At 52.5% G+C, this 26,597-nt stretch overlaps 1 protein-coding gene across 3 annotated transcripts in view; it reads left to right on the top strand.

The window, feature by feature from the left end:
• Nucleotides 1-26,597, top strand: part of FLI1 (Fli-1 proto-oncogene, ETS transcription factor) — a 107,763-nt gene that overhangs the window by 48,028 nt on the left and 33,138 nt on the right. For 2 of the 3 annotated variants that reach the window (XM_076002687.1, XM_076002686.1), the window contains exons 2-5: nucleotides 9,710-9,830; nucleotides 11,040-11,251; nucleotides 19,694-19,848; nucleotides 24,100-24,303. In XM_076002687.1, coding sequence (XP_075858802.1) covers nucleotides 11,121-11,251; nucleotides 19,694-19,848; nucleotides 24,100-24,303 — 490 coding nt within the window. In that variant the 5' untranslated portion in view covers nucleotides 9,710-9,830; nucleotides 11,040-11,120. The remainder of the gene's footprint in view (nucleotides 1-9,709; nucleotides 9,831-11,039; nucleotides 11,252-19,693; nucleotides 19,849-24,099; nucleotides 24,304-26,597) is intronic. The other variant, XM_012772290.3, reaches the window with a different exon arrangement.

Genomic DNA, 26,597 nt, shown 5'->3' with positions numbered 1-26,597 from the left:
GCTCCTGTGGTGGGCTCGTGTGAACAGGGAGACTTCCTGGAGGAGGTGTTCGACATTTGGTGAGTGGATGAGATCTGAGCAGGCAGAGGGTGGGAAGGCAATTCCTGGCTGGGTGGCTGGATTGCGCCGAGGGGAAGTAAAGCTGATCCCATCGTGTCACCAGACGCCCGAAGGGCGATCGATTAATGTGTGGTAAATGCTCGTCCAAAGGTTAGGGACGCTGGTCAGAGGGTGGATCTTGACATAACGAGAAGAAAAACAGGATGTTAAAATGCAGGGAAAGGAGCAGCGAGAGAGGAGATGGGGAAAATGCACAGAGCATGGCGAGAAAGGGAAGGAGGGTTGGAGTGAGGTGGCGCGGGCGTCGGGCAGAGCCCAGAGTGGACCTCCACCGCCCCACCCCAACTCCCAGCGCAAGGCTTCTGCCACGCATGGCTGCAACAGTATGGTGACCATATGCCCCGGGGCCACAGACGAACTGAACACCGTGGATAGAATGGCCCGTGCAGATGTGTGGCTTGGAAATACTGCACCCTCAGGACGCTGGGCCGACGGGCCTCTGGACTTGATGGGCGTGAGGTCACCGGGCCGGCTCCTCAGCCGTGAATCATGCAGAGCAAGCCGCACGGAAGACCTGGGAAGTGGATTCAGGGGCTCCCTGCTCCCCGTGCCCCGAGAGGAAATGAAATGAAATGGAGTTGCTCGTGCCACATCTCCTCCGTCTATTGTGTTGAGCCAGCATTCTCCCTGGCTGCTGCCAGCTGCACCAAAGGGCGCTGGCGTGTGCGTGTGCGTGTGCGTGTGTGTGGCTGGTTTTGCTTTCGCCCTCCCGCCAGGGTGCTCCTTGGGTGTTGCTGGAAGGATGAGAGCACAGGCCCCGTGTGCGTGTTTCCTCTTGCTCTTCCTGTGAGTGTGCGGGCTCCGGTTGCCGTGGCAACTGTCTCAGGAGGAAACTGTTGGATAAGATCATAGCTTCTAGGAATAGGACCTCAAGTGGTTGTTAGGGGAGAGCAGTCAGTTTAAATTTGAACAAGAAATGGTCACTGGGTGTGGCTGGCTTTAAAAAAAAGGACAAGCCTGGGGGGCAAGGCTGCAGTGAAATTGTTCAAGGCACAGAGACCGGAGGAAGTGTGGCTGGCAGTAGAGGTGTGGGCTGAGGGAGAGGTTCTCTGCATTTCCCATTGTGCGCTGAGGTTTTTATTCATTAAAATAATTTATTGCACACCTACTAGGTGCCAGGAAGTGTAGGAGCAACCAGGGATAAAAACAATGACTAAGATTAACACAGTTCTCTCTCCAGGGTGCCTATAGCATCAGAAGTGGTCTCAGAAACAGGATGGGAAAGTTCCCATGACCCCAGGAATCAAACACCTGAGGGCACAGGCCACCTACACTTCCTCCTCTCCCAGGACTTGCAAAAACCTGTAAAGCATGCCTTCTCCACCCCAGGAAGAGAAGTGTCAGTTGCTAGCGTCACTCCCACCCTTCTTTTTGTCACGTGGAGCCATCTCTTGTCTCTGCAGACCCAGATGAGATCCTCTCGGTCCCACTGCTGGTAAAGACCAGGCCTCTCTCTCGAGCAATAGGGACACTTGGGGACTTTAGCAAGGCTCCGGCTGTTCTCTCGTCCCCAGAGAGAGTGACTCTATGAGGAAACACTGCAGTTATCCCCATGGAGGACAGTTCAGCTAAGCCTCCAGCTCTGTGGTCAGGGAAGTCTGGCCATGTATCATTGTCAAGGAGCATGAACCCCTCAGTGGAAGGCAGTTTAAAATGCCCAGGAACCAAGAGATTAGGTGACTTGCCCAAAGTTGCACAGCCAATAAAGCTCCACACTGGCCCAGCTCGTAGCTGGTGCCTTCTGTCAGGGTCGAGTTTAACAGCAGCAGCCTATAGTGTGAAGTGAGCACTGAGGTGGTTTGCCACCTTTGCCCTTTGCCTTTTCACGCCATCTGCAGCCAACATGGCCAGGGTCGGTCTGTAGGAAAGAGGCTGTCCCCAGCCGAGTCCACATCTTCACCCCTTCTCATGTGGCTCTGCTACTGGAGTCAGAAAACCATTCTCCAGGGCAGGGACAACATTCACATCCATAAGAACCTGTAAGGCATGGCACCAGGCACCAGCTCCTGTCCTGCAGCAGTGCCCACCACTGGCCCTTTAGGAATCCCAGGGCAGAGGAGAGAAAGGAGGGTTCAGGGCGGTGCAGTGTATTTTTAATGACTGGTACAGCCGGTCCAGTGACAGCAGGCAGAATAGAGACTCCCAGCGAAAGACCTGGACGCCACCTCTGCGCTGTATCCAGGCGGCCTTCTGGGCTGTGGCCCTGCTGGCTCTCCCCACGGCATCATCCGGGTTTGGTGGCTCCCTTTTGAGCCAGTGAGGGCTCTATGCAGCCCTTCCCCCACATGAGGACTGGCAGGAGAACACTGGCTCTGTCTTACAGAAGAGACTGTCCCCGTTTTTAGCTGTAGGACGCCTTGGCATCTCACCGTCACTGTCCTGTCCCTTTGACACTACCGTAGTGGTCAGGTCACCACTTACTTTATTATCTGAGAGCAGCTCTGTCCTCGATGGTCCGACGTGAAGAATTATGCACAACAGAGCATTGCTGACCCTTTTGGGGTCCCCGCTGTCATCTAGGAAAAGCAGCTTGGATGGTCCGGCCCATTGTAAAGAAACAGAAAGTAAAACATACTGTAAAGTTTTCTCTTCTTGGGGCTCCGATGAGCCTCTGCCTCTCATCCTGTGAGTTTCCATATTCAGCACTTTTTTCTTTTCAGCAGTAAAATCACTCTCTGTGGGAGGAGAATTCAACTTTGATCTTTAGAGATGCCTTTTAAATGTGGTTATGGTCAAAAAAGCGACTGTGAGCACTCAAAGTCAACAGGCGAAGGTAAATACCCACGGGAGGCCGGGAGCGGCAGCTAGCGGGAGCCGTGACCAGCAGAAGGCCCAGTTCTGGGCTGTGCTGGGGCATGCCTGGAGACCTCGGAGATCCTCTTCTCTGAACTCATTTAGGCTCATTCCCTTAACTTATCAAATGCCAGTAAACAAGGTGCTTTCACCGGCAAAGCGTTCCGAGTCCTCTTCCAGGCCCGGCTGGCTGCGTGCCCCTGGGCCAGCCACAGAGCCCCTGCCCGCTCAGTGGAGATTTAAGTGTTGGGGGAGGGACGATGTTCATAAGATGACTTTAGAAATTCACCGGGCGCTCTGGGCTCCGTGGCGGATGGGCTGTGCGGCCATCGCTGCCACCAGAGACAGCCGACCAGAAACGGTTTGGGGGACAAACCCACGCTTCACAGTCGGCAGCGGGTGGCACACTCACCAGTGACTGGCCTCGGGCAAGGCCAAACTTCTTTAAGCCTCGGTTTCCTTTTCAGTAATGCGAGGACCCTAACTCACACCTTAAAAAGTTAAATGAGTTATTGATTACAAAGGTTCCTTGGAAACTTCTGTTCTATTTGTTCTTTCTAATTTCAAAGGGGGTCCTTGTTTTGTTTTGTTTGTTGTTATTGGCTTTCTTGTTGTTTCTCTGGGGGTGACCCCACTACATGGCCATTGGAAGAGTCACACTTTACTGCTGACATTGACTCTCCCTCACTGTATGAACCTAGAAAAGTTATATTCTGCTTTGTGCCTCAGTTTCCCCATCTCCCTTGGTCACCGTGCCTATTGTTGCCAGCCAGCGTCAGTAATCACAGTGAAAAGATATTCAATCACCTCTATGTCCTTTGAGCATGGGTCCTGTAATTGCTGATTAAATGACAGGAGACGTTCCAGTACCACGGCTGTGTAAGAAATCTCCTCAAAACCTAGTGGCATAAACCAACCATTATGCTCACGAGTTCTGTCAACCTTCATCTGAAGGGCCGTCACTCAAAAGTCTGGAGGCTGATGCTGTGGTCGGCTGGGGCCGCTGGTCCTTTCTGTGTGGGCCTCTCCAGACAGTTTCTCTGCTTGGCCTAGTTTGGGCTTCCTCACAGCATGGTGGCTCGTTTCCAAGGCCTAGAGGCCCAAGAGAGAACAAGAAGCAGGTGGAAGTAATAATGCCTTTTATCACCTAGTCGTGAACGTCGTGCAGGGCCGTTTGTGGAGGCAGTCATAAAGCCTCATCTGGACTCCAGGGAAAGGAAATAGACCCTGCCTTTTGGTGGAGAGACTCAGGGGTGGAGACACCGCGATGGCCGTTGGGGAACACACGGCTGTGCCCTGTGCAAAGGAGTTTCAGTTACTGCTCGTGCTGACTGATGCTTCCATGGTGCTCCTCATCAACTTTCCATAAAACTTGCCTCTTCTTCCTCTCTCCCACCGCCTCCGTAGGTGGAAATGATGAGCCGGAGAAGGGCGTGTGGTGCGTAACCAGGGAGGAGAGAGAAGCAAAGGCTTGAGCCAGTGGCCAGCAGCCACCCCTTCTGGGGACTTCAGATGAGATTTGGAGTGACCCTCACCCCAGGCTGGGTACCCCACCCTGCAGAGCCTGCTGGGCTCCAAAGGCAGAGAACACAGAGGGCTTTGCACCCATGCATCGTGTGTGCGGTCCTGTGCTCTCTGGCTGGCAAGAGAAGGCATTTCATGTCATTATGCAAAGAATGTAATGAGAAGCCAAAGCTAGTGTGCTCCCCGTGGTGACCATGGGTAATGGATACGCCAGAGATCTGCTTTCCAGAGCCCTGGTCTGGGACAGCGAAGTGGACCCACTGAGCAGGGCAGCAGCAGGGAGCTCAGTCTGGTTGCTTTTGACATTCCTTTCGCCCCCGGCCACCAGCAAAGGTCATTGGCCACAGAAAACTGTCCTTAGGATATTCAGGCAGGACTGAGGAAAGGAGTGGGAAGGACACAGTGGGATACTAGTACTTTTCAGCCCCATGTCTGGGGTTATTCCTGCATCAGAAATAAAACTGGCCTAAGTGAGAAGATGAGCAGAGGGAGAGAGTCTCCTACCCTGATGTGTCTGGGATTTTCCTCCTCCAACTCCACTTGACTCGTAACTGTGAACCCTGTCTGGGCCTGCCTGCCCTAGGACACTGACAGAAATTTCTTTCGTGTATTCCTGAATAGAAAGGGGAGATCCCCCAGACACCCTCCTCACCTTGCCTGGTCATTCTGATTGGATACTAATATTATACACATTCTACAAATGAGGAAATGAAGTTCATAGAGTATAAATAAATGGTACTAGGTACCCAGTGAGCAACTGATGGAGCTTGGATTGGAACTCAAATCCCTCTGGCTCCAAAGAGTGTCCTTTAAATTACAATACATACAAGAATTGCCCTCAAAGAGATTATGTTCTAATTGGAAGGACAGAACATTCATAAGAAGAAACCCGCGTGGTTATGTGCTCATGTAGATTTGAACCCTAGGTCATGCTCATTTGATGTGTGACTGAGCAAATTATTTCACTTTTTGAATATCCGTTTTCTCATCTGAAAAAATTGAGATGAGAATAGTACATCCCTCATAGAACTGCTAGGAGGATTACACTAGATTATGCATGTAAACTGTTTTGCACTTAATAAGTGCTTTTTGCTAATTGTCTACTAACCTTATCTATTTGTTTTCTGTAATGACAACACATGGCGTATTATAAGTGATGTGCTAAAGACACCTCACCCAAGCTGGTGAGGAGAGTCCTCATCCAGACAAGGGCATCATTGGCGGTGTGGCCCCACCGGTGCCCAGGACCACCAGGGGCTGGTGGGAAGGAAGCATTTCTATGGGCAAATAAATGTGAGTCAAATGCTTTAGCTCAGAACTCACACTGCCACCCCAAGGGGCACCATGGGGTACTAATGCGCTGGGGCACTTCTCTGCTTGGAACAAGGGACCATATGCCACCCTCTGGGTCTAGGACTCGGTGGCTGAGGGACTGGGCAGCCTGACCTGCAGACCTGGCCTTCCCAGCATTCTGCAAAGGAAAGTGCTTCTCAGAATCCAATTAGCAAGCCAGTTCAGGGGTTCCTTTCACAGTGACAATTGTGGGCCAAGAAGGAACCCGGAGCTGAGCACGACACGGGGCCAGGAGCCCCCCCTCCTGTCTTTCTCGCTTTGGAGGCAGTTTTATGTAACATGGTCTAAAGCCACGTGAACTCCACAAGTCTTTTAAAAAATAACTTCTCTTCCCTTGAATGAAATCATCAGTGTCCCAAGTCAACAGGAGAAGTGAAGTCATCTGAACAGAGGGACTTAGTCTCTCTGAGAATCAGTGGTGGATTCGAATGCGGTGTTCTTTCCACACCTCGTCTGTCATCCCAAAGATAAATACTTACCAAAAATTCATCAGTGGGAAGTTCTCGAGCACCAGCAATTTCCTCATTGCTGTAAAGAGTTTTGCTCATTCCTGTAAATAGTTTTAAGTTTAAGCTTTACAAAGTTTTAAGAGTTTAAGTCAAGAGCTTTATAAGACACACATGAAGTAGCAACAGCTATCTGTATGTAACAAGCTCCAAGCATGTCATTGAAATGCTTTCCAGCTCTGTAGCTCCTCACCTGTGGACAGGAGCACTTTGGTGCCTGCAACCACATGGCCTTACCCCTTTTCCCTGTGCTGCGACTTCTGTGAGTTCCCAGCAGTGACACGGTCGCCAGCCACCCTCACCCAGGGCCACCCCCTTGTCGTCTCTCTGGCCCTACTCCTGTCTCCCTCTTCGAAGCCCACTATCTACAAAGCAGTTTGGAGAGTTCCCCCCAACCCCCACTGTCACTGTCATCATAAAAGTGACAGTGTGCTTGCCGGAGCATGGTCTTGTGGTGCTCCCAAGGCTTTCAGCCTTGAGTGGCAAACCGAGTGCTATTTCCTTGAAGACCAGCAAGAATGTTCTCCCCAACTCTACTTCTCCACCTGGGCCTCAAATCTCCCCAAGTTTTGTATTCCCACTTAGTGGCCTTCCCCTCTTTCCCCCAGCCCACACTGGCTATTCAAATTCAGCCCAGTGAGCCAGACAGGAAACCTCCTTCATCTTCTCTCTCTTCCCAACCCACCAATTCTTTTCTCCATGTTGTCACAGGAAGAAAGTTCTTTGTCTACCAGTGACTGCAAACAGAAGGGGTGTGTGCGTGAGTAAGGAAGACCTCACTCACGCAATGGCAAGGGCCGATGGTGTGTCGCGGTGAAAGGGCAAAGGAAGCTTACAGCAAAGCACTAGCAGGAGTAAGACGGGAAGCACGCCTGAGCGGGGTGTGTCTAGTGAGCCGTAGGAGTGGTTAGAACCGGACAAGGGTGTGACAGGGGAATGGTGAAACTTAAGGGCGGGCAGGTAGGCAGAGCCGCCCCTCGCCCCTCGGAAAGCGCGTGGCTGAGAGCAGATGTGGTAGATCTCCAGGGAGCTCTCGGGGAGTTTGAGCAGGGTCGTGGCAGGGTGACAGCATAGGCACAACTTGTAAGGAACCCGGCCAGGGAGGGTGCAGGGTGGCCGAATGAGGGGAGCGTGTCGATGTGCAGTCAAGGAGGAAAGAGTCTGAGACAAAACGCAGCAGGAGGAGCGCGTGCCTGGCCCGGCCACAGACTGAACAGCAGTGGAGTGCTCAGGGCACTCTCTTCCTGTGACGCTGCTGCTTGGCTGGGGTTCCCCTTGACTGTGAGCTATATTCTAAAGCAAACTTCTATTCCAAATAAGTTCAGACTGATTTCACGCCCTTTCAGTGCCTACGCTCTGTCCCGTAACATGTTTTTTTCTAGCTATATGCCATCTGTTTCCTTAAGCAGTCCCTCCAAAGTCTGCGTCCAGAATCCCCAGCTCCATCCTCTCTGTTGTTTGTTGCAACCTCTCTGCTGTGAGTCTTGGCTTCCCCACCTGATTGTCCTTGGACGTGCCCATCTAGCCTTCTCCTGTTACCTGGCCCCGTCTTTGGGATGAGGGTGGTAGGGACCTGTGCCCAGTCCTGCCTACCTGGCCTCTTTGCCTCTGCTGTTCCATCATCGTCCTCACTAACCTGGAAGAGGGAAGTGGAAGAAATTATTTTACTGTAAACTCCAATATTTGCAGAATTCACGAAGAACATGAGCCACCCTGCCCGGCAGAAGACAGTGCCTGGTTCCTCGGGCATAAGCTCTTTTTCAGAGAACTGTGACGAGTGTTCTTCAGCTTTATCACCAACTGGCACTCTCAGGTCCTGGGAGGTGATGCGTCCTCTGCTTTTATGGACTTTCATGGGTTCAGGGTCAGCCCCTGAAAGGTTATTAATACAACGTTGCACTTTTCAACTTGGAACCTTGCGCTGGCTAACAGTTCAAAATTTGTTTGGAGCCGGGCGCAGTGGCTCACGCCTGTAATCCTAGCACTTTGGGAGGCTGAGTCGGGCGGATTGCTCAAGGTCTGGAGTTCGAAACCAGCCTGAGCGAGACCCCGTCTCTACCAAAAATAGAAAGAAATTAATTGACTAACTAAAAAAAAGATATATATAAAAAATTAGCCGGGCATGGTGGCGCAAGCCTGTAGTCCCAGCTACTCGGGAGGCTGAGGCAGTAGGATTGCTGAGCCCCAGAGTTTGAGGTTGCTGTGAGCTAGGCTGATGCCACGGCACTCACTCTAGCCTGGGCAACAAAGTGAGACTCTGTCTCAAAAAAAAAAAAAGAAAAAAAAATTTGTTTGGAATATAGAGTGGAGGCTGATCTCCAACTGAAGCGGACAGCAGATATAACAACCAGGGGACAAAGTCTTCCAAGAAACAGACCTTCCTCTAACACTACACAGGACGGTCAGGTGGAAAGTGAAGAAGGATCCCAGCAGATCCCGGGTCTGAATGGAGGGCCAGCCACTCAGCCAGGGCATGAGCCTTTTATTACTGTGTGGACAGCTCCGTTTGGAAGGCGTCTCTACCTCTACTATCCGAAGCCTTCGGCGGCAGAAGCAGACTTCCTGGGGTGCAGCCAGCACTCCTCCCATCCCAGCTGGAAAGGACCGCAGAGGAGCTTTCTCTTCGAAGAGTGGCTTTTCTCCTGCTGGGGTGGAGGGTGGTCCTGTGGTGGAGGGTGACAGTGGGCTGGCAGGCAGACTGTAACTCTACAGGCATGTGGAGGCTTTTGTTTTGGAGGAGATATTCAAGTCAGAAATGCGAATTATGCAAGGAAGGTAGACAAATCCCAGATTTAAAGGTGTTGTTCATTTGTCATATTTTCAAGTAAAGGGACATGCTAGTTTTCTAGGGCTGCCATAACAACATGCCACGGGCTGGGTACCTTAAACAACAGAAATGTATTTTCTCACAGTTCTGGAGGCCGGAAGTCCCAGACCAGGGTGCGGATGGCATGGGTTTCCTCCAAGGGCTCTCTCCCTGGCTTCCCCTGTGTCCTCGAGTGGTCTGCCCTCTGGCACACATGCCCCTGGGGTCTGTGTATGTGTCCTTGTTTCCTCGTGCAAGGACACCAGTCATGTTGGATCAGGGCCCACCTTAGCAGCCTCATTTCAATTTAGTCACCTCTTTGAAGGTCCTATCTCCAGACATTCTCATTCGAGGTACTGGGGGTTAGGGCTTCAGGATAAGAATTTTGGGGAGATACAATTCAGCACACAGCAGGTGCCTCTGGGAATCTTGGAATACTGGTAATCATCACAGTGGACATTTGTTCAGTGTCACTGTGTGCCAGAGACCGTTCTCAGCATCTGTCATGTGTTATTCCATTGATTCTTTGCAATTACAGGGTATATGATTACAGATTATTCCTGTTAAAGTCATTTTAGCCTAAAGCCGCCTCCTTACATATTTTAAGGTCAGCCTGAAGGTTCTCCATACGCAGCAAACTGTATCCCAACTGGATATGCAAACCCACCGTGACCCACTCTGCTACCAGTCACAGGGCATCCACCGACTGCTCAAACCGCGCTAAACAGGCCAGTGCTGAGCTGTGACCAATCCAGCTGCTCCCACACCTCGCTCCCCTTCTCTGTATGTCACCTTCCTTCCTCTGTCCGTAAATGTTATCCAGCCATGCGGCAGGCCCAGAGTCACTCTGAACCTATTCTGGTTCTGAAAGCTGCTCGGTTCACAAATTGTTCTTTGCTTGATTCAACTCTGCTAAATTTAATTTGCCACCCCCCCCCCGTTTTTTTTAAACAACCATCTTTTCTTAAAATCGGTAAACTTCACTTGGGGCAATTACATGACTATACTGACCTTGGGTCCCTGCGATGTGAGGTGACTTGGAATAGTGGGAGACTCTTGTCACCATGCTTTGATTGGTAGACGATCTTGGGAAAGGGCAAGGCTTCCTTTCTCAGTCCATGACCTCCAAACCCAAGTCGGGTGACGGAACAGATGAGTGGGGGGACCCAACGACGTCTTCCGGAAGGGCTTGCCCTGACGGAAGGGCTTGCCCCACCTCCCTGGGTTTGGCAGGCTGGGGTGTCAAACCTGGGATCCGTAAGATGCACAGCCCGGCAGCAGACTGCTGAGCATTGCTTGTAAGCCAGACCCCCGTATCAGCCTTCTCATTTCCCCTGCCTGTCAGCTCTGTGAAAAGCTGTTCTTATTCCTGTTTACAGATGTGGAACCTGAAACTGACCCAGCCATAGCCTGCTCCCCTCTTTCTTCGTGTGACCTCGAGCCAGACATTTAACCCCTCTGGGTGGGGCTAGCTGGCCTCACCTATAAAATAAATGCTTGAGTTCCTTTCCCTTAGCTCAACGACACCACACAGCTAATAAGACACATATCTGCTCACACCTGAAAGAGTCCAGCACTCACACACTACCACACTGTATTCCACGTCATGTAACCTCTATCCTTGGCCTCTCCCTCCCCACCCTCCTTTTTGGGGGTCCTAGCCTATAAACCCTACAAACAAACCCACTTCTAGGAGTCCCCCATCCCCACTCCACTGCCCCAACTCCCTCCTCGTGCAGGTAGCCTGCAAAGAACCCATCAAGTTTGCATAAGGGAAACCTGCCCTGGAGTGTGATCAGTCAGCCATGGGCACAGTTGGGACTTCCGGGGAGCTGTCCCAGGGCAGCCTAGGGCCACCCTGCTAGCTCAAAATGGGAGTGCCACTTGCCTGGGTGAAGAGTGACACGAAGCTTTCTCTCTCTTCTTTGGCCCTGCAGGAGGCTCTGTCGGTGGTGAGCGACGACCAGTCCCTCTTTGACTCAGCGTACGGAGCAGCCGCCCATCTCCCCAAGGCCGACATGACCGCCTCAGGGAGTCCTGACTACGGGCAGCCCCACAAAATCAACCCCCTCCCACCGCAGCAGGAGTGGATCAACCAGCCGGTGAGGGTCAATGTCAAGCGGGAGTATGACCACATGAATGGATCCAGGTAAGGCCCTGGGCCTGGTGGGCTGGCTCCGCAGAGCTGCACTGAGCGGCTCCTGGAGCTTGGGGCATTTGCAGCAGGGGTGTTCTAGTGCGGGGCCCAGGAGCCTGAGTCAGTCCCTGGGGAGCTGAGGCAGGAGAAGGCCACAGCACTGAAGGCTGGGGGTGCAGTGGGGCCAGAGAGCCCATCTGGCTCTCTGGGGCCCATGCAGCCCTCAGAGACCAGGTGAGAGTTAGGCCCCAAGACCCCATGCAGACACCTGGGGGGGCATATGTTTTTGTTTTGTGTTGGGCCCAGGCCCAGGCCCAGCCCCTCTTGGGGATAACTTAGCAATAAGGCGCTCTTCCCTGTGCTGTTGGAGATACACAGCCTCTCGGGCTGGGTCTCAGCAGAGCCAATGGCTAAAGTGTCCTTTAGTCACAGTGAGGAGTGGTGAGAAGGGTAGGGGAGGAAGCAGGCACCTGGGGCGTGTGGGGGAAGGAGGTGAAGTCCAGGAGGGTCAGGTCTTTGCAGAAAGGGAGACAGGAGGGTCCAGGGGGAGGAGCCACAGGGTGCAGGAAGAGCCCAGCCGCATGGCCAGGGAGCCTGGCTTTCTGGTCATGCCTCCAGCCCTGGGCCAAGTCCTCTAACCCTGGGGCACCGGCTTCCTCCTTCCTCACCCAGGGCTGGAGTAGTCCCTTCTCCTTAGGCTGACACTATAGTGTCACTGATACCACAGGGAAAGGACTGGGAGGATGCTGATGGTGACAGCGGTCACCACAAGCAAAGGTCTGAAGGAGAGAGAACATCAGTCTCATTCATGAAACATCAGGTGACCCCTGGGGTCTAAGCACAAGGAGACAAAAATAAAAAGTAGAAGGCCCTGAACAGAGGCTGAAGGCGTAGGGCATGTGTCACATCACGAGAGCTGCGACGTGAGACTGGCAAGCCGACACTCATTGCACACAGCGGGTGAGGGCAGGACAGTCAGAAAGACAGGTTAAGGAGTTAGTGAAATATCCCAGAGAAGAAATAATGAAGTTCTGAACTAAAGTGTTGGTAATGAAATACGGAATATGGAGATGAAGAAGGATAGGTAGGGAAGGGGCATACTAAAGACAGGATTAACAGGGCTTAGGTGAATAAATTTGGAAGGGGGGTAGGTGAGAGGAAACAGAGGTGACTGGAGTTGGAGTTGTGAAGGACAGTGCCCTCAGCCGCCGCCGTCCCTCAGAGATTCCTTGTGAGCAATTGTAGGACGTCCAGTTGTCTGCCTGGCTTTGGAGACAGCAGTCCAGATAATATTCTGGGGCTGAAATTCCGTTTGGATCTCACCTCTAAGGAGTGCTAACTGCGAGAGTGGATGCGGTCACCCAGGTACCGGCCCAGAGAGCAGAGGGCAGGAGTGAGAGCGTGGCTGGCAGGGCCCCGGGCAGCTGTGTCCCAGGACTGCCGCGGGAGCACCCAGCCCCCCCACATTTCCTCCCACCAACCAGAACCAGTGACTGGGACCTCGCCACCTTCCCAGATCTAGGGTTTCAGGAAGGCTCAGAGGTTCCGAGCCAGCAGCCCCTCAAATGAGCTTGTCTCCAGAGATAGTAACGTTGATAACATAGTTCCTAACAATCATAGTGTGATTTATCGGACATTTTTCCATATTATCTTATCATTTGCTGCCCACCACTGTCCTGTGGGGTAGCTGCTGGAACTCCACTGTCACGTAGGAAGGCGAACTGGACTTTTTGAGCGCTGAGCACTTTTTCTAGGATCTAGAGGAGGCAAGGCTGGTACTCAGACCCTGTGTGCCAGCTGTTAGGTGCCCTTCCCTGAGCCCTCTCTGCCTGTGTCCTGCTTTTGCATGGTGGTCTCATTTCTGCCGACAGCCCCTGGCGAGGAGGCCTGCTCAGCAGTGCCTTCCACAGCGCGCTGGCCTTGGGGGCTCCTGGTGCTCACTGCAAACCCAGAATGCCCGCTGGAGTCTTTGGTCTGTCGTAGCCGAATCCTCCCAGGGCTCACCTCCAGTGCCCCAGATCCAGTGCTAATGGCACTGCTCCTGCGCTTCTGCAGGGGCACCCTTGTCTCCCCCCTTCCTCTTGCCTTTCCGAATTCTGTTCTCCAGACAGCAAATAGCTAGGGCCATCCTTTCAAATATTTCACCATCTTACTTAAAACCCTTCAATGGCTTATGACAGAATCCAAAGTCCTTAGCATGCCCCCCCAACTTGCTCTCTACAACCCTGTCCCTCTCACGCGTTTTCTCCACACCAGCCTCAAGCAACTCCAGCTGCTCCTGAACCCCCAAGCACCTTCCTACCTCGGTCTCTCCCCTGGGTTCCTTCCTTCTGGAACAGTCCTACTCCATCCAGCCATATGACTCACCCTCACAAGTCTCTGCCTGAACATCATCTTCGCAGAGGCCTTCCCTGACGCCCGGATCTAAAGCAACACCTCGGCACTCTGTGCCTTGCAGAGTTCTTGTCCCAAATGTGGGCGGGGCTTCTGTTTACTGAGCCAAGCTTGCCCCATGATAGGTGCTTGATGCATAGTTGTCAAGGGTCTAACGGAATGAAGACCTGGCTAAGCAGACTCAGGGATAAAGTGGCTTGTTTAAGGCCGTGCAGGTAGTGACTAACCAGGACAGGGACCCAGGCCTGGGCACTCAGCCCCTCCCACACGAGCCGGTATCGGCGCTCAGTGTGGCTGCTCACACTGGCTGCTCCTGGAGAAGCCGCAAGCACTCTAGGCCATGGATCCTGGGCAAAGAGGGTCCCTTAAGGCCATCAGTTCTCAGAACCCACTTGCCAGCTCGTCCCTGGCTCCAGTACACCAGGGCCAGCTGCAGGGGGCTGTGCAAATACCTCAGGGAACAGAGGGAAAGCAGCCTGCTTTGGTGGCACCAGCAGCAGCCTCTGTGTTTGGGTTGCCTGCCCAACTCACACTGTCAGCAGGAGACAAAGCAGGTTCCCAAGACTGGTGTCTACTCACCTGACCTGGGAAACAAAGGCAATCCAGTGATTCTCAGAGCCCAACAGGTTAGGCCCACCCAGCCGTCGCCAGCACCTCATAAATATCCTCTAAGTGCTCACGTACAAGCTGGGGTGGTCAGCTGCCAGGGAACAGGGATTTCCAGAAAAATGTCTGTGTTTAAGGTGGAACCATGTCAGATCCCATTATTGAATTATGCAAAAAGAAATGACGTGGTGAAATAGATGCCACGCTGTTTAAATCTCTCATCCTGAAACCTGTGCTGCTTGTGTCTTCTGAGTATTATTGATGATGGCACTTTGTTATTTTGTTGGTCATTTGCAAAGGGAATAATTCACCATGGCGCTAAAGACAGGTGGGGTTGCTGTAACAGTCCCTAACTTCAGATGAGAAGAATGAGGCAGGATGTACAGTTTGAGATCTCTCGGCTCATGGGCTAGACCTGCACTGTCCAGTGCCATAGCCACTAGCAGTTGGACCAAAATTGAGATGTGCTCTAAAGGTAAAATAATACTGGATTTAGAAGACTTAGTATGGAAAAATATGTAAAATATCTCATTGATTATCAATTATGCTGAAACGATAATCTTCTAGCTATATTGAGTTAGTATAGTAATATGTTTTAATATATTATTAAAATCCATTTCACTCGTATTTTTTATTTTAAAAATACAGTCACTAGAAAATTTTAAATTATTTATGTGGCTGGCATACAAGCAAGGCTCACATTCTACTTCTTTTGGACAGTGCTGAGCCAGAATGTTTTGCACTGCTTTGCAATTCACAGGGCATTCCTTGCACGAGTTTCTGAGTTACTTCTTCACACTCACTTGAGACCGCATAGATACTCGCATCTCTGGTGACGAGGAGATATTCAGTGTGCCTGAAACTGCAAGGCTTCTCATCCCAGCAGCAAGCCATCTGGCCCAGAGCAAAGGGTCAAACCCAGAGAGCAGGTCTGGGAGCTCAGAGAAAGTCTTGTTGCCCATGTTCGGGAGACTTGTGCTCCCTTTCTTCATCTCCCCCTGCTGTGGTTGGCTCTGTTAGGCTGGGTTGCCTTGAAACAGCATGGCCCATAGGCTCTGTGTTGGATGTAGACTCCAGGAACTTGATCCAAGCTGTGGTCTGCAAATAAGTCTCAGCTGCATCCTGTCTTAGCCGCAGGGATGGGGGAAAACATCCCTCGAAGGAGAGAATACCAATTTATGGAGGGAAAACACAGGGCTTACCTTGTGTTCCTGGCATTCAGGGCCTGAGTTCAGTGCTAGCCTGTCCTGATGCTCCCTGGATTGGCCTAGAGGGTCTGGATCCACCAAACACTCAGAGACTCACACTCCACGAGCAGAACGATCAGCCTCACAAGCCCTGTAACTTGTGCCTCCCTGACTGCAAAGCGCCTCCCTAAACTCCATGTTCTGAACCTTGCAGTGTGAGACATGCTACCGTAACCCGGGTGGGAGGGTGCTCTCGGGATTCTGCAAAAGCTGTCAGCATCCACTGTGTATGGAGAGGAAAACAGCTAGTGGGTTAGGGGAATGGTTTTATTATGGGAGATGGTTTTTTTTTTCTTGAAATCTGCTTTTAAATTATTGCATCTCCTTTTCAAAAGTTGCATCTCTGCATGAATCCTACAGAAGTCCTAAAGGCAATACAGACTGCTTAATTTTTATACAATGTGCATGCTCTGTGGAAGACACACGTGATGGGTGCTATGCAACTTGAACTGTGTGAACACTGGGTAACCCTTGATGGGAAGCCTGGGCTGCAGATTTGTGACCCGATGATATTGCTGAGTTGAATGGGGAGGTGGAGAAGATGTTTGTATAGTCTGAGGGGTAATCTTTACAAATCTTTGAAATCTCCAAATACCCAAGATTTTGCACCTTGTTTTAAATTGCCTAACAGATTATAAGGTACTTTTAGAAATCACTAGCAGTTTTTTTAAAGCAATGTTCACTGAACACACAAAAACAGAGCCCAAAGAGTAAAGAGCCTATGTCTAGTGGCGAAAATGAAGGAAAGGAGGCAGCTTTGCTGCATCTTCTGGGGCCCTGGCTTTCTGTTGCCTGAGATCTCCATCCAGAGATGTGTTGAGTTACACTCTGGGAGCGCCACCTCCACCCTGCTCCATTGTGCAGCCCCAGGCCCTCCTGTCACCTGTCCCTGTCCCAGTGCTATCAGCTGCCTGTGGGCCCCATGCTAGCCATAATAAGTGCAGTCTCAATACAAATGAGCAGCAGTGGCGGGAAGCTGAATGGTGAGACCTCGTCCTGTCCGTGCTCCCCTCCCTCCCTCCCTCTTGTTTTCATCCAGCCCTCTTCACAGGCGCCAGCTGCCTCATTACAGTGCAGCCTTTATGCTGGCTTCACCTGTACCACCCTTAGCAGTAGCTGAGCCCCATGGCTGCGCGGGGCTCGTGCTCTCTGGCGGAGGCCCGGTGCCCCAGAGCTGGCAGAATGGAGGGAAGTCTGGCAGGCGAGCGGGCGAGGTATGGCTTTCCTTCTTTCTCTCCCTGAGCAGCGGGAGGAGGGCTGGCCCGGCAAGTGCGGCAGTCCAGGGTGGGGGCCGGGGCATCTCCCTAGGCTGCCCCTTGCAAGTCCTAGCCCAGAGGCCTGGACCATGGACAGGGCCTTGCTCCAGAAGGGAGGTGCCCAGGCAGGTGGGCGGCCAGGTGGATCACCTGCCCAGCTGGGGAGCAGGTGTGTGCACAGGGCTGGAGGAGGGTGAGCAGAGGGAAGCAGAACTGGAACAACTTCTGTGGGTCGCTGAACGAGAAGGTTGTGCCCACCAGACAGCTCCAGCAGCTGTCCTAGCGAGAGCCCCCACCCTCCTCCGCGCCCACCTCCCCGCAGGTACCCACCTCGCTGGGGTGCTTGCGGCTCCCTCCTTTCCAGGTCATGCGTCAGGCAGATTTTATGAAATGTTCCATCTTTTCAAATTTATTTTTCTATATTCCTGTCACTGGGACCCGCCCTGCCACCTGCCTGTGCCTACCATACACGGCCATGAACCACAAAGGGCCACTTCATTTCAGTGACTCGCAACGTGCTGACCTCCTTGCATAAAAAGAGGTCTGTTTTTAACTCAGAAATCCCCCAGAGGCCCCGCTGACGGGGAAAGAATCTTTCAGAAGTCGTCTGCCCCATGTCCGTAAAGGGGAGAAGCCCATGGAGCACGTGCATCCTCTCCCGCCACACCCGCCGCTGCCATCGCTCTCCTCTCCGAAGCCCCCTGGCCTGCCCATGCCCACCCGCAGCGGCCTCCCGGCCACGCCAGCCTTGCTGCCCTGGTTGCAGGCCAGCTTAATCCTGCAAACTTCGGCGGCGCTTGGGCTGCTTCACAACTGACCAGGATGCTGGCAGAGGCTGCCCGGCTGCGGGGTGTGTGTAGTGAAATGTGTGTGTGTGTGCGCTGAAGCACGTGTGCACATGTGGACATGCGTGTTCGTGTGTTCTGCATGCTGCAGTGTGTTCACGGGTCTCGTGTGTGGGTGCAGGCATGAAGTCAGCCACAGGGTAGGTGTGGGGACCCGGCACGCTCGGGCCAGAGCCCAGCTCAGACGCCAGCTCCAGGGCCCAACTGGGGCCGCTTCATGGCAGGCCGAGTCCTTCGACAGCAGCAGCCAAAGGGCCGAGCACTGGTGAAAAGCCCCGACGTGCTGCTGCCTCCCTCCGCCTGCCATGGGGACATTAAACCTTCAACAATCTGGGACTCTGACGGCTGGTTCTTGGTTCTCTGCCTGGAAAAACAGTAGGCGAATAGTAAAACCTTAAATTCTAACATGTGTAAGTTATACATCTTATTTTCATTTTCAGCCCATGTTCCCCTCTGTAAGACATCAGGAAAAAATTACCGTCTGACTTCTAATATCTCAGTGGAGCATTTATCTCCCAGCTATGATAAGTGATCTTCAATATTTTTTCCTTTTAGATTAAGAAACAAATTCATTTAATTTTCTTTATTGAATGTGCTCAGGCCTCCCCCGCCCTGCCTGAGTCCCAGGCACCCTGGGCCGTGCTGCGTCTCTGAGTTGGTGACGGCCCGCCCTGCTTGCAGGGAGGGTGGATCCCTCTCTGGCACGGCCGTGCTCCTACGGCTTTGCAGTGGTCTGGTCCTGCCCACAGCAGGGGACGGAGGGCAGTGGCCAGGCCTTTGGAATGTCCGTCCGGCGAGGTTAGGCAGCCCAGAGTTGGAAGCTGTAATCTGAACCTTATCTGAACTCTGGGGTCTGAGGGCCTGGTTTGGAGCTCTGGAGAGAACTGGCTGTCTCCCAGGCTGCCAGAACCTATGCTTCCTGCTCGCTATAACCGCAGCTGCAACCTCTCCTTGGTCTTCCCGCAGTCTCCTTTGGTCCTGCTGCTGGGGTGTCTGGGCAGGGCAGGATGGCACTTCCCCAAGCACACTGGAGGTGTGTGACACTGGGTGGGGGCGTGTAGAGTGTGTATGCCAGCCTGCTCCAGGGCACCAGGTGACTACAGGTTGGGGGTCAGCCCAGCTTTCCAGATGGCTGTCAGTCACCAATGCTGCAAACTCCTAGGTGCTAATTGGGCTGCGTAGTTCAAGGCCAAGTTGGGTGATTTGCTTTATCCCCATGCATTTCCATATTTCTTCCCCTGGGAGCTTGGTGGCCAGAGCTGCAAAATGCCACAAGGGCCACACCTCTCAATCAGGCTGAAGTTCCTGGATTCTATTCCTCCTTCATGCCACAACCAGTCCTTTTGCATGCTTTGATAGTGAAGCTTCACACCAAAGATCTGAGTCCTGCTTGCCCCTGCACTAGCTGTGTGACCCTAGGCCAGTCAGCCCACCTCTGTTTCCTTAACCAAGAAAAATAAAAGGACATAGTAACCTTTTCCATGTCTATCTTCGAGGATTATTGGGAAATATAACAGAGCATGAGAAATGCATTAAAATGATATGTGTACAACAGAAATAAGTCACCGAGAAAACATTTGCTGCTCACCTCCCCGGCAAAGCACTGCATAGGGTGCCAGATTAAACAAAGAAAGTGAGGACACTGTCTCAAGAAACTCGTAAGCCAGCAGCGGGAGGGCACATGCCAAACTAAGGATCATACAGAGTGTCGAGTCCTATAACTAAGGCTGGGGACAGTGGGGAGGTGTGTCCGGGAGCAAGGACCAGGTTGCCTGGCAATGAGGCTAAAAATGTAAGCTGCAGTCAGCCTGGGAGGGCCGCAGGGCCACTCAGCGAAGTTCAGACTTTGGTCCGAGGGCACTGTGGAGCTGCCAAAAGTTTCTGCGTAGCATAATTATAGGATCCGGCCGGAATTTGAAGAAAACTCTGGTGGCAGCATGGAGGATAGAAATAGGGCAGCATCCTTGCCCCTGTCTTGTCATGACACCCAGCAGGCTGGGTGAGGGCTCCGTGGCTGTGCCCGGAGCGACTGGCCGTGCTGCTGAGGCTGGGGGAGCTGCCCTGTCAGTGATGGCTTCCTTTGTGCTTTGTCTCCTCCCACCCTAGGGAGTCTCCAGTGGACTGTAGCGTTAGCAAGTGCGGCAAGCTCATTGGTGGAGGCGAGTCCAACCCCATGAACTACAACAGCTACATGGACGAGAAGAACGGCCCCCCGCCTCCCAACATGACCACCAACGAGAGGAGAGTCATCGTCCCCGCAGGTACTCTGGGAACCAGGCTCCCGGCCACCACCCACTTCTCCCCTGTCTGGGGGCCCACAGTTGATGGGCAGGCCTGCCCCAGGGGGACATCTAAACCTTTGCCTGCTACCCTACACTCTATGGAAATGCAAAACCAAGAAAGCTACGCAACTTTCCTTCCTCCCTAGCTGCCCTCCAAGACAGTATCCCAAATGTCACCAGAACCCCGACATGGGGATTCTGGAAGCCCCACCCTCAAACTGACCACATCACAGCTCCACATCGGTGGCCTGGTACCCGAGGACGGACCTGCCCAGAGAGCAGAGGCAAGGCTGCCCCCACCCAGGCAAGGCTGCCCCCACCCAGGCAAGGCTGCCCCCACCCAGGCAAGGCTGCCCCCACCCAGGCAAGGCTGCCCCCACCCAGGCAAGGCTGCCCCCACCCAGGCAAGGCTGCCCCCACCCAAAAGGAGCCTCGTGTGCTCCCAGACGTGGGCATCCTTGCCTCCTCGGAGGAGGGCAGCTGCAGAGGTCCGTCCTTCCCTTCAGGCGTGTACTTCCTGGCATCTGCTGGGTTCCATCCACCTTTCCAAAATGACAGCCAGCCCTTTCAGTTTTAAAATAGAAATAACTATATTTAACAAACGGAGCGCCTTGACATGTGTGCAACAAGTTTGTCATTAGGTAAAAATAGCCACTTTTTCCTAGGTATTGGTGCTGTTGGTTACAGAAAATAAAATCATTGTTCAATCCTTCAGTCCATTGGCCAGACACTTTGCCTTGGTTAGCACCAGCAAGCTCAGCTGCCTAGACAAAAAAGGAGTTTGAAAACTGCCACGTGTGGAACCGGTGCCAGGTAGAAGGAGTGAGAGCACCCAGATCTTGAGCAAAGTGAATTATAGGGCAGGGATTAAAATTGATCTTACCAAAATAGCTTTACCAAAGAGGCAAAACTCCTTCTATTTGTAAAAGTGTATATGTAGTTGTGTCTGAAGGTAAAAGATTAGACATTTCTTGGAAGTAGTACAAAGGCATTTGTTTGTTGGGCCGAAGGTGTGATTTGGTAGTGGCCTGTGTCCACGGGAGGCAGTGTCCCATCACCTCCTAGGCTGGGGCCGCCTCCCTGTGTTTGGGGCCAAATTCAAGAAGGTGTGAGAAAGAGTGAGGCAGGAGAGAGGCAGGGCTTACAGGAATTTCTCTGTACCCCATAGGACTTAAAACCGACTCATAAAGCAATTCTAAGTTCTTTCTTTCACAAGCGTATGATCCAACAGAGGAAAAGGAAGAGTAGCTTCCATTTGTTTGGTGCTTTCTAGGTGCCAGGCGCCATGTAAACTGCTTTATCTCCATGACGTTATCACTGGATGTTTGACCTCCCACCTCCCTCAGGAGACCAGCTAGTAGTGTTTAGCCTGGGTGTGTCTTCCTCCTCCTCACCAAAGAAAGCAGACAATGGAACCATTGATAAGGACATAGTAGGAGTCTTCTTTATACTCTGCCAGGCATTTGAGCCTCCTTTGAGCCTCGCTGAGTCTTTGCTCAAATGGTATCAAACTCCCTGCTTCCGCCAAACAGCTACCAGCATGGGAGGGAAATCTCAAGGGACTGAAGTGTTAGGGGTCAGAGAAGGTCTCTGTTGGCACCATCTCATTTCGGTCATCAGTTTTGGGAGGGGACTTGGAAATAGGTCAGAAGTGGCCAGATTGCTGGGTTGACCCTCCAACCCTCAATTTGGGGTTGAAATGCTTTCAAAGGGAACAGCAAAACAGGCTCCGGTGGGTCAAGTTAACTACTACGCGAATAGTGAAAATAATTCCAAAGCACTTTGTTTACTGACTGCGAATGCTGTGGATTTGCTTCACTGTTTTGCCTCTGGTGGGATCTCTTAGATCCTCAGACGTTTTGGCTTCTTCTGGGTCAGCCTGCTGGACATGAGGGAAAGTCTAACTTGGGCAAGTCCACAAATCAAAGCAATAAGATGGTAGTGGAATAACTGATTGAATTTATGGTGGGATTTTAAGACAAGTATAAATGTGGGCCCCAGTTAATCACCAGCTCTATGTGCAGTTGGGAAGAGAGAAGGACTAAATCATCCAGGAAACACACTTGGAAGAGTTTAGCAGACCCAGAGTGGAAGATTTATAATTCATTGTGCTGTAGAGGGAGAGAAATAATATCGCCGTAGAGCCTAAAGCAAGGGAGCAAATAATAAAATAATAAAATATATGGTGTAAAATTGAGTTTGAGGCTTTGGATACTAACAGCAAGGAATTAGGAGAAGCAAAGGATGAAATAATATGCTACATAATCCAACTCCCCCAGGACATATTTCTTTAGAATTCTGAAAAGGTGCAAAATTATTTCCATTTGCCAATGATCCAGACCTAATTGCTTCTGGATAGTGAAAGAGTAAAGCAAAGCAAGGAACGTCTCTGGGAGAGACAAATACATACTTGTACGATGACGCTCTGCTTTTCGGCGTGAGAGCCGAGTAACTCACAGGTGGGTGAGCTGGCCAGTGAGGAGAGGAGAGGGGCCCTTTGGGGGCTGCCACTTCAGCTGAGTGAAGTCCTCTGAAGACTTCGGTTGGAACCCCAACTCAGATGCTTAGCAGTGATGTGACTTAACCTTGCAAGACTCCAGTTTCATCTGTAAAATGGGGATATTGCAAGACTTCCTTGAGAAGTAAAATAGGGCACATGGGGTGGATAGTACACAGTAAGCACCCTCCATCTGTGCCATCACTAGTTACAGGGCCCTGGACTGTCACTATGACATTCCGCAGCAGTCTGTGCCCTGTGACCCCAAACTCTCCTCTTCTAACCCTCCCCTTTTGCCAGCTTCTCCACTGCCAGCAGCAATGCAGCCACCACTCCTGTGCACGGCTGGTGCTGGCACTTTGCAAAGCTGACTCGGCCCCTGCCACCCAGACTGTCGCATTTAGAAACCAAAGTGGGGCGGGGAACCCATGGCAGCCCAGCACAGGCAGCAGAAGCTCGCAGTGCAGACACTGGGGGTCTGCCTCTGGCAGGAGCTGCGTGGTATGAGCCAGGCGGCAGAGCCTTCCTTCCCTCCCATCCACTCCCGGTTCCCGTCACTGCCAAGAGCCTCCACAGACACTGCGGAGTAAGAGGGCGAGTTGGGTGAGGAGCAGCACAAAGGTTCCTGCCAGACAGACACGCTGAATGGAGCAGGCTGTTAGAAGCTGCGGCTAACGGCTGACCTGCAACAAAGTGCCACGTATCTCCTCCTCCAGGAAGCCTTCCTTGACTCCCTAAGTTTATGCTATTCCCTTCCACCTATGAGTCCTTGAACAACCACCTCAAAATCCATTGCTTAGCCGTGCATTTTCCTACCTAAATGTTTCATAGGGGTAGGTGGTCCTTGAGGGTAGGCACCATGTGGTTTTCCTTTTGTCGTAAGCACAGTTAAGGTGTTCATTGGACCCACTAACAGTCGGTGGCCCAGTGAAGAGACGGGTTCCAGACTGTGATGAGTGATAAGACACAAGGTTCTACCTACTGTGGAACCTGCTAGAACTCACCACTTTCCCCTGCTCCCGCAAACACGCAGCCCCGGCTGGGAAGTGGAGAGTTCCTCAAGTGGAGAGGGCCTCAGCCTTCACATTATTTGTGTTCACTTGGAGACTAACAGGTTTTCTCTCTCAAACACCATTTCTAATCTTTGGACATTTAAATATCCAAAACAATGTTTTGGGGGTGATCCCAAAAGGCGAAAACCCAGATTGGGTTTGTGTTAAAGACTAACACCACTGGGTTTTCCAGCTGCATGGATGGAATTATAGTGAAAGTCTATGCATGTATCTTTCTTTTCTGTTGCCATCTGAGGGATCTGTGTTCTCGCATGAAATCACAAATATTCTTAAAATGCAGATGGTTCCCCTTTCCAGAAACATTGGTCCCTGGTTCTGTGGAATTGAGTTTATTTTCATTTTGATGCCACCATTACTCAGGCAAAGGTTTCGGTTGCCCTCCAGAACCTGAGAGAGTGTCCTGTCAGGGTACGCAGCGAGGCAGCTAAGAACCTCCGCGGAGCGCTAAGTGGTTCAGGCAGCGCCAGGTGCCTGAGCAGATGGGTGCTCTGAGGGGACCATCTGCAAGGGACCTGGCTTTCCTGCAGGGGGGAGGGAGAGACAGAAGGGGAGAGAGGAGGGCAGGAGGGAGGGAGAGCGGGAGGCCGCCCAGGACGCTGCTCGGGGCCTTGTGCCTGCCCGCAGCCCTCCCTGACGGCGTCTTGTCCCTTCTCCCCGCAGACCCCACGTTGTGGACGCAGGAGCACGTGAGGCAGTGGCTGGAGTGGGCCATCAAGGAATACGGCCTGATGGAGATCGACACGTCCTTTTTCCAGAACATGGACGGCAAAGAACTGTGTAAAATGAACAAGGAGGACTTCCTCCGCGCCACCACCCTCTACAACACGGAAGTGCTGTTGTCACACCTCAGTTACCTCAGGGAAAGTAAGTGCAGCCCAAGCCCTCCGGGCCAGGAGGAAGCCCTGCAAGGGCTGCTGGTTTCCCATAGAGCCGACCCGGGGGAGAGACTCGGTGTCGCTGTGTCGGGCAGATGCAGCGTCAGGCTGTGGTGCTGCCGAGGCCGCCTGGGTTTCTGCAGACCCGCGGGGCAGACCCGCTCCTGACGTGTGGAGGCAGAAAAGCGAGGGATGGGGGAAAGAGGGGGCTGTGACCAGAAGGGGCCTGCAGAGGCTAGCTATGCTCTTCCCTGAGAGCCCCTTTCCAGAGACTACTTCGACCTGTAGTTGTATGGAGATGGATGCCCTGGCTGGTGTTTTCCTAAGCAATGATTTAAAGTTCTTACAGGAAACTCTAGGTTCATGGCTTTTGGATTTAAAGTTTTAAAAATTTACATATTAGCTTCCCCTTATCCTTGGGTACGCTGGCACCTCCAAGCCTGCCTTACAGCACTGTCTGCACACTTCCTCACTCACCAGGGAGAGTAGCCAATGCGACAGGTGTGTTAAGGTCTGTGGGATGCTCTCTCCTGGCCTGGCCAGGGGAAGGAAAGGAGCTTTGTAGAGGGCGAGCTTAGGAAACAGGCAGCTGGCCAGGCGATTTGTCCGGTAGGCGGTTCCCTAGCACTAAGCACCCAGCAATCTGATAGGAGTTTCACTGGAGAAGAATGTGCGCAGAGCAGAGGGATGGAACTCTTTTAGATCTGCTGGCAACCTCAGCCTTAACTCTTTACCAGAAATCCAGGCAGGTGGTATAGCAACACTGCCCCCAAGTACTGGAGGGCTGCTCTGTGGCCCGAAAAGATGGTTTGAGGGCCACAGTGTTGATGCCCCCGGAAGACAGCTGTGGGCTCAGGCTATGCAGGGCTCCCTAACAGCCAGGCAGCCCTGCGTGGAGACAGAGCAGCGCTGTGCTCGCTTGCTGTGAATGGCCAGGGCTGCTGGGGTAGCGAGGGAGTTACGCTTCGGGCAGGTGTTTGCAGTAAGCCCCCCTCCAAAGCTCAGATCCTGGGACAGTGCCTCTGGGGCCTGCTTTTCTGGTCTCGCTGCTCCCTGTGTGCTCTCCTTTGTCCAGTGGGCCTGTAACGCGCCCACCCTTCTGTAACCTGCTGTCCCACTCGGCAGCGCTGCAACACACGCCGGCTGGAAAAGTTAAAGAGAAATGCCTTCGGAAGTTTCCGCCAGGGACTCTGGGCCCTCCGGTCACCTCTCCGAGGCGTCTGGTAACCAGGGGCAGAGAGTGGATGATGCAGTGTATGTTAGCACCGGAGCGATGACCTCATGTCTGAGTCTTGCTGCAGCGTGAGGTCAGCCCAAGGAACAACAACCTCAAAAAAGGGGACTAGTTTCCACCCAGCTTTTCTGAGTTTTGGATAATTAGCATTTTCTAATGATCCATATTTTTCAGGCTTTAAGTGTTTATAGAATAAAAAACTAAGGATCTCTGACGGGAGTCCTGCAGTGGCGTAGGCGGGAGCGGGGGAGGGGTGGCACTGGAGGCGGACCATGGTAGCAAAGACCAGCCAAGCGAGGCAGGGCCCCCCACCCCCGCCTTCCCCACTGCGCCCAGAATCACCCTTGGCAGGAGGCTGTGGGACCCCTGACCCCTTTTCTTCATTTGTGGGAGAAGAGCAGCCTAGATGGTGTGCTCTGAACAGTTAAGGGCCCGGCGCTTCTGGGGAAAGCCCGTGTATGCCGTGAGCCCCCCAGACCCTGACCTGTCCATAAACAGCCCAAGTCCCCGCTAGTACTTCATGTTGCCCAAGAACCCGAGCCACAGATGCTGAAGTTAGAGGAATACCTCCCACTCAAACGGCCCAGGTGTGTGCGAAGGTGGCCACTGGTACCCATTCACGAGACTTTCAACTGGAGGGAAGTGGGTCCAAGGGCAAGGCAGTGAGCAGGGTATGAAGAAGTGGAGTTGCACAGTTTGATATTTGGGGGAGTATAACATGCCAATTGCTTCTTTCTTTTCAAGAATGTTTGTAGACAGAAGATGCCCCCAAAGCAATAAAAATACAAGGTTTCCAGGAAAGGGCTTATTAGTGGAGCAAATTTCTGTAGTGGAAAGGAGGCAGAGTCAAGCACATACACGGGAGACTTGAAAATGCAGGACAGACTCCCAGCACCAGAAGATGGCTGGCTGACTGTAGTGCACCCACAGGGTGAGAAGCCGTTCTGCCGTCCGTGGCTGTGGCGAGAGGGCGCGGGAAGTGCCTGTGATGCAGTGTGGACTGGAAGCTCACTAGAAAGGGATCTGTGCATTGATAGAAAAACCATGTC

This window comes from Microcebus murinus, chromosome 4 (assembly GCF_040939455.1).
Source record: "Microcebus murinus isolate Inina chromosome 4, M.murinus_Inina_mat1.0, whole genome shotgun sequence".
NCBI classification, from domain to species: Eukaryota; Metazoa; Chordata; class Mammalia; order Primates; family Cheirogaleidae; genus Microcebus; species Microcebus murinus.
This window is presented reverse-complemented; position numbering and strand designations above follow the sequence as displayed.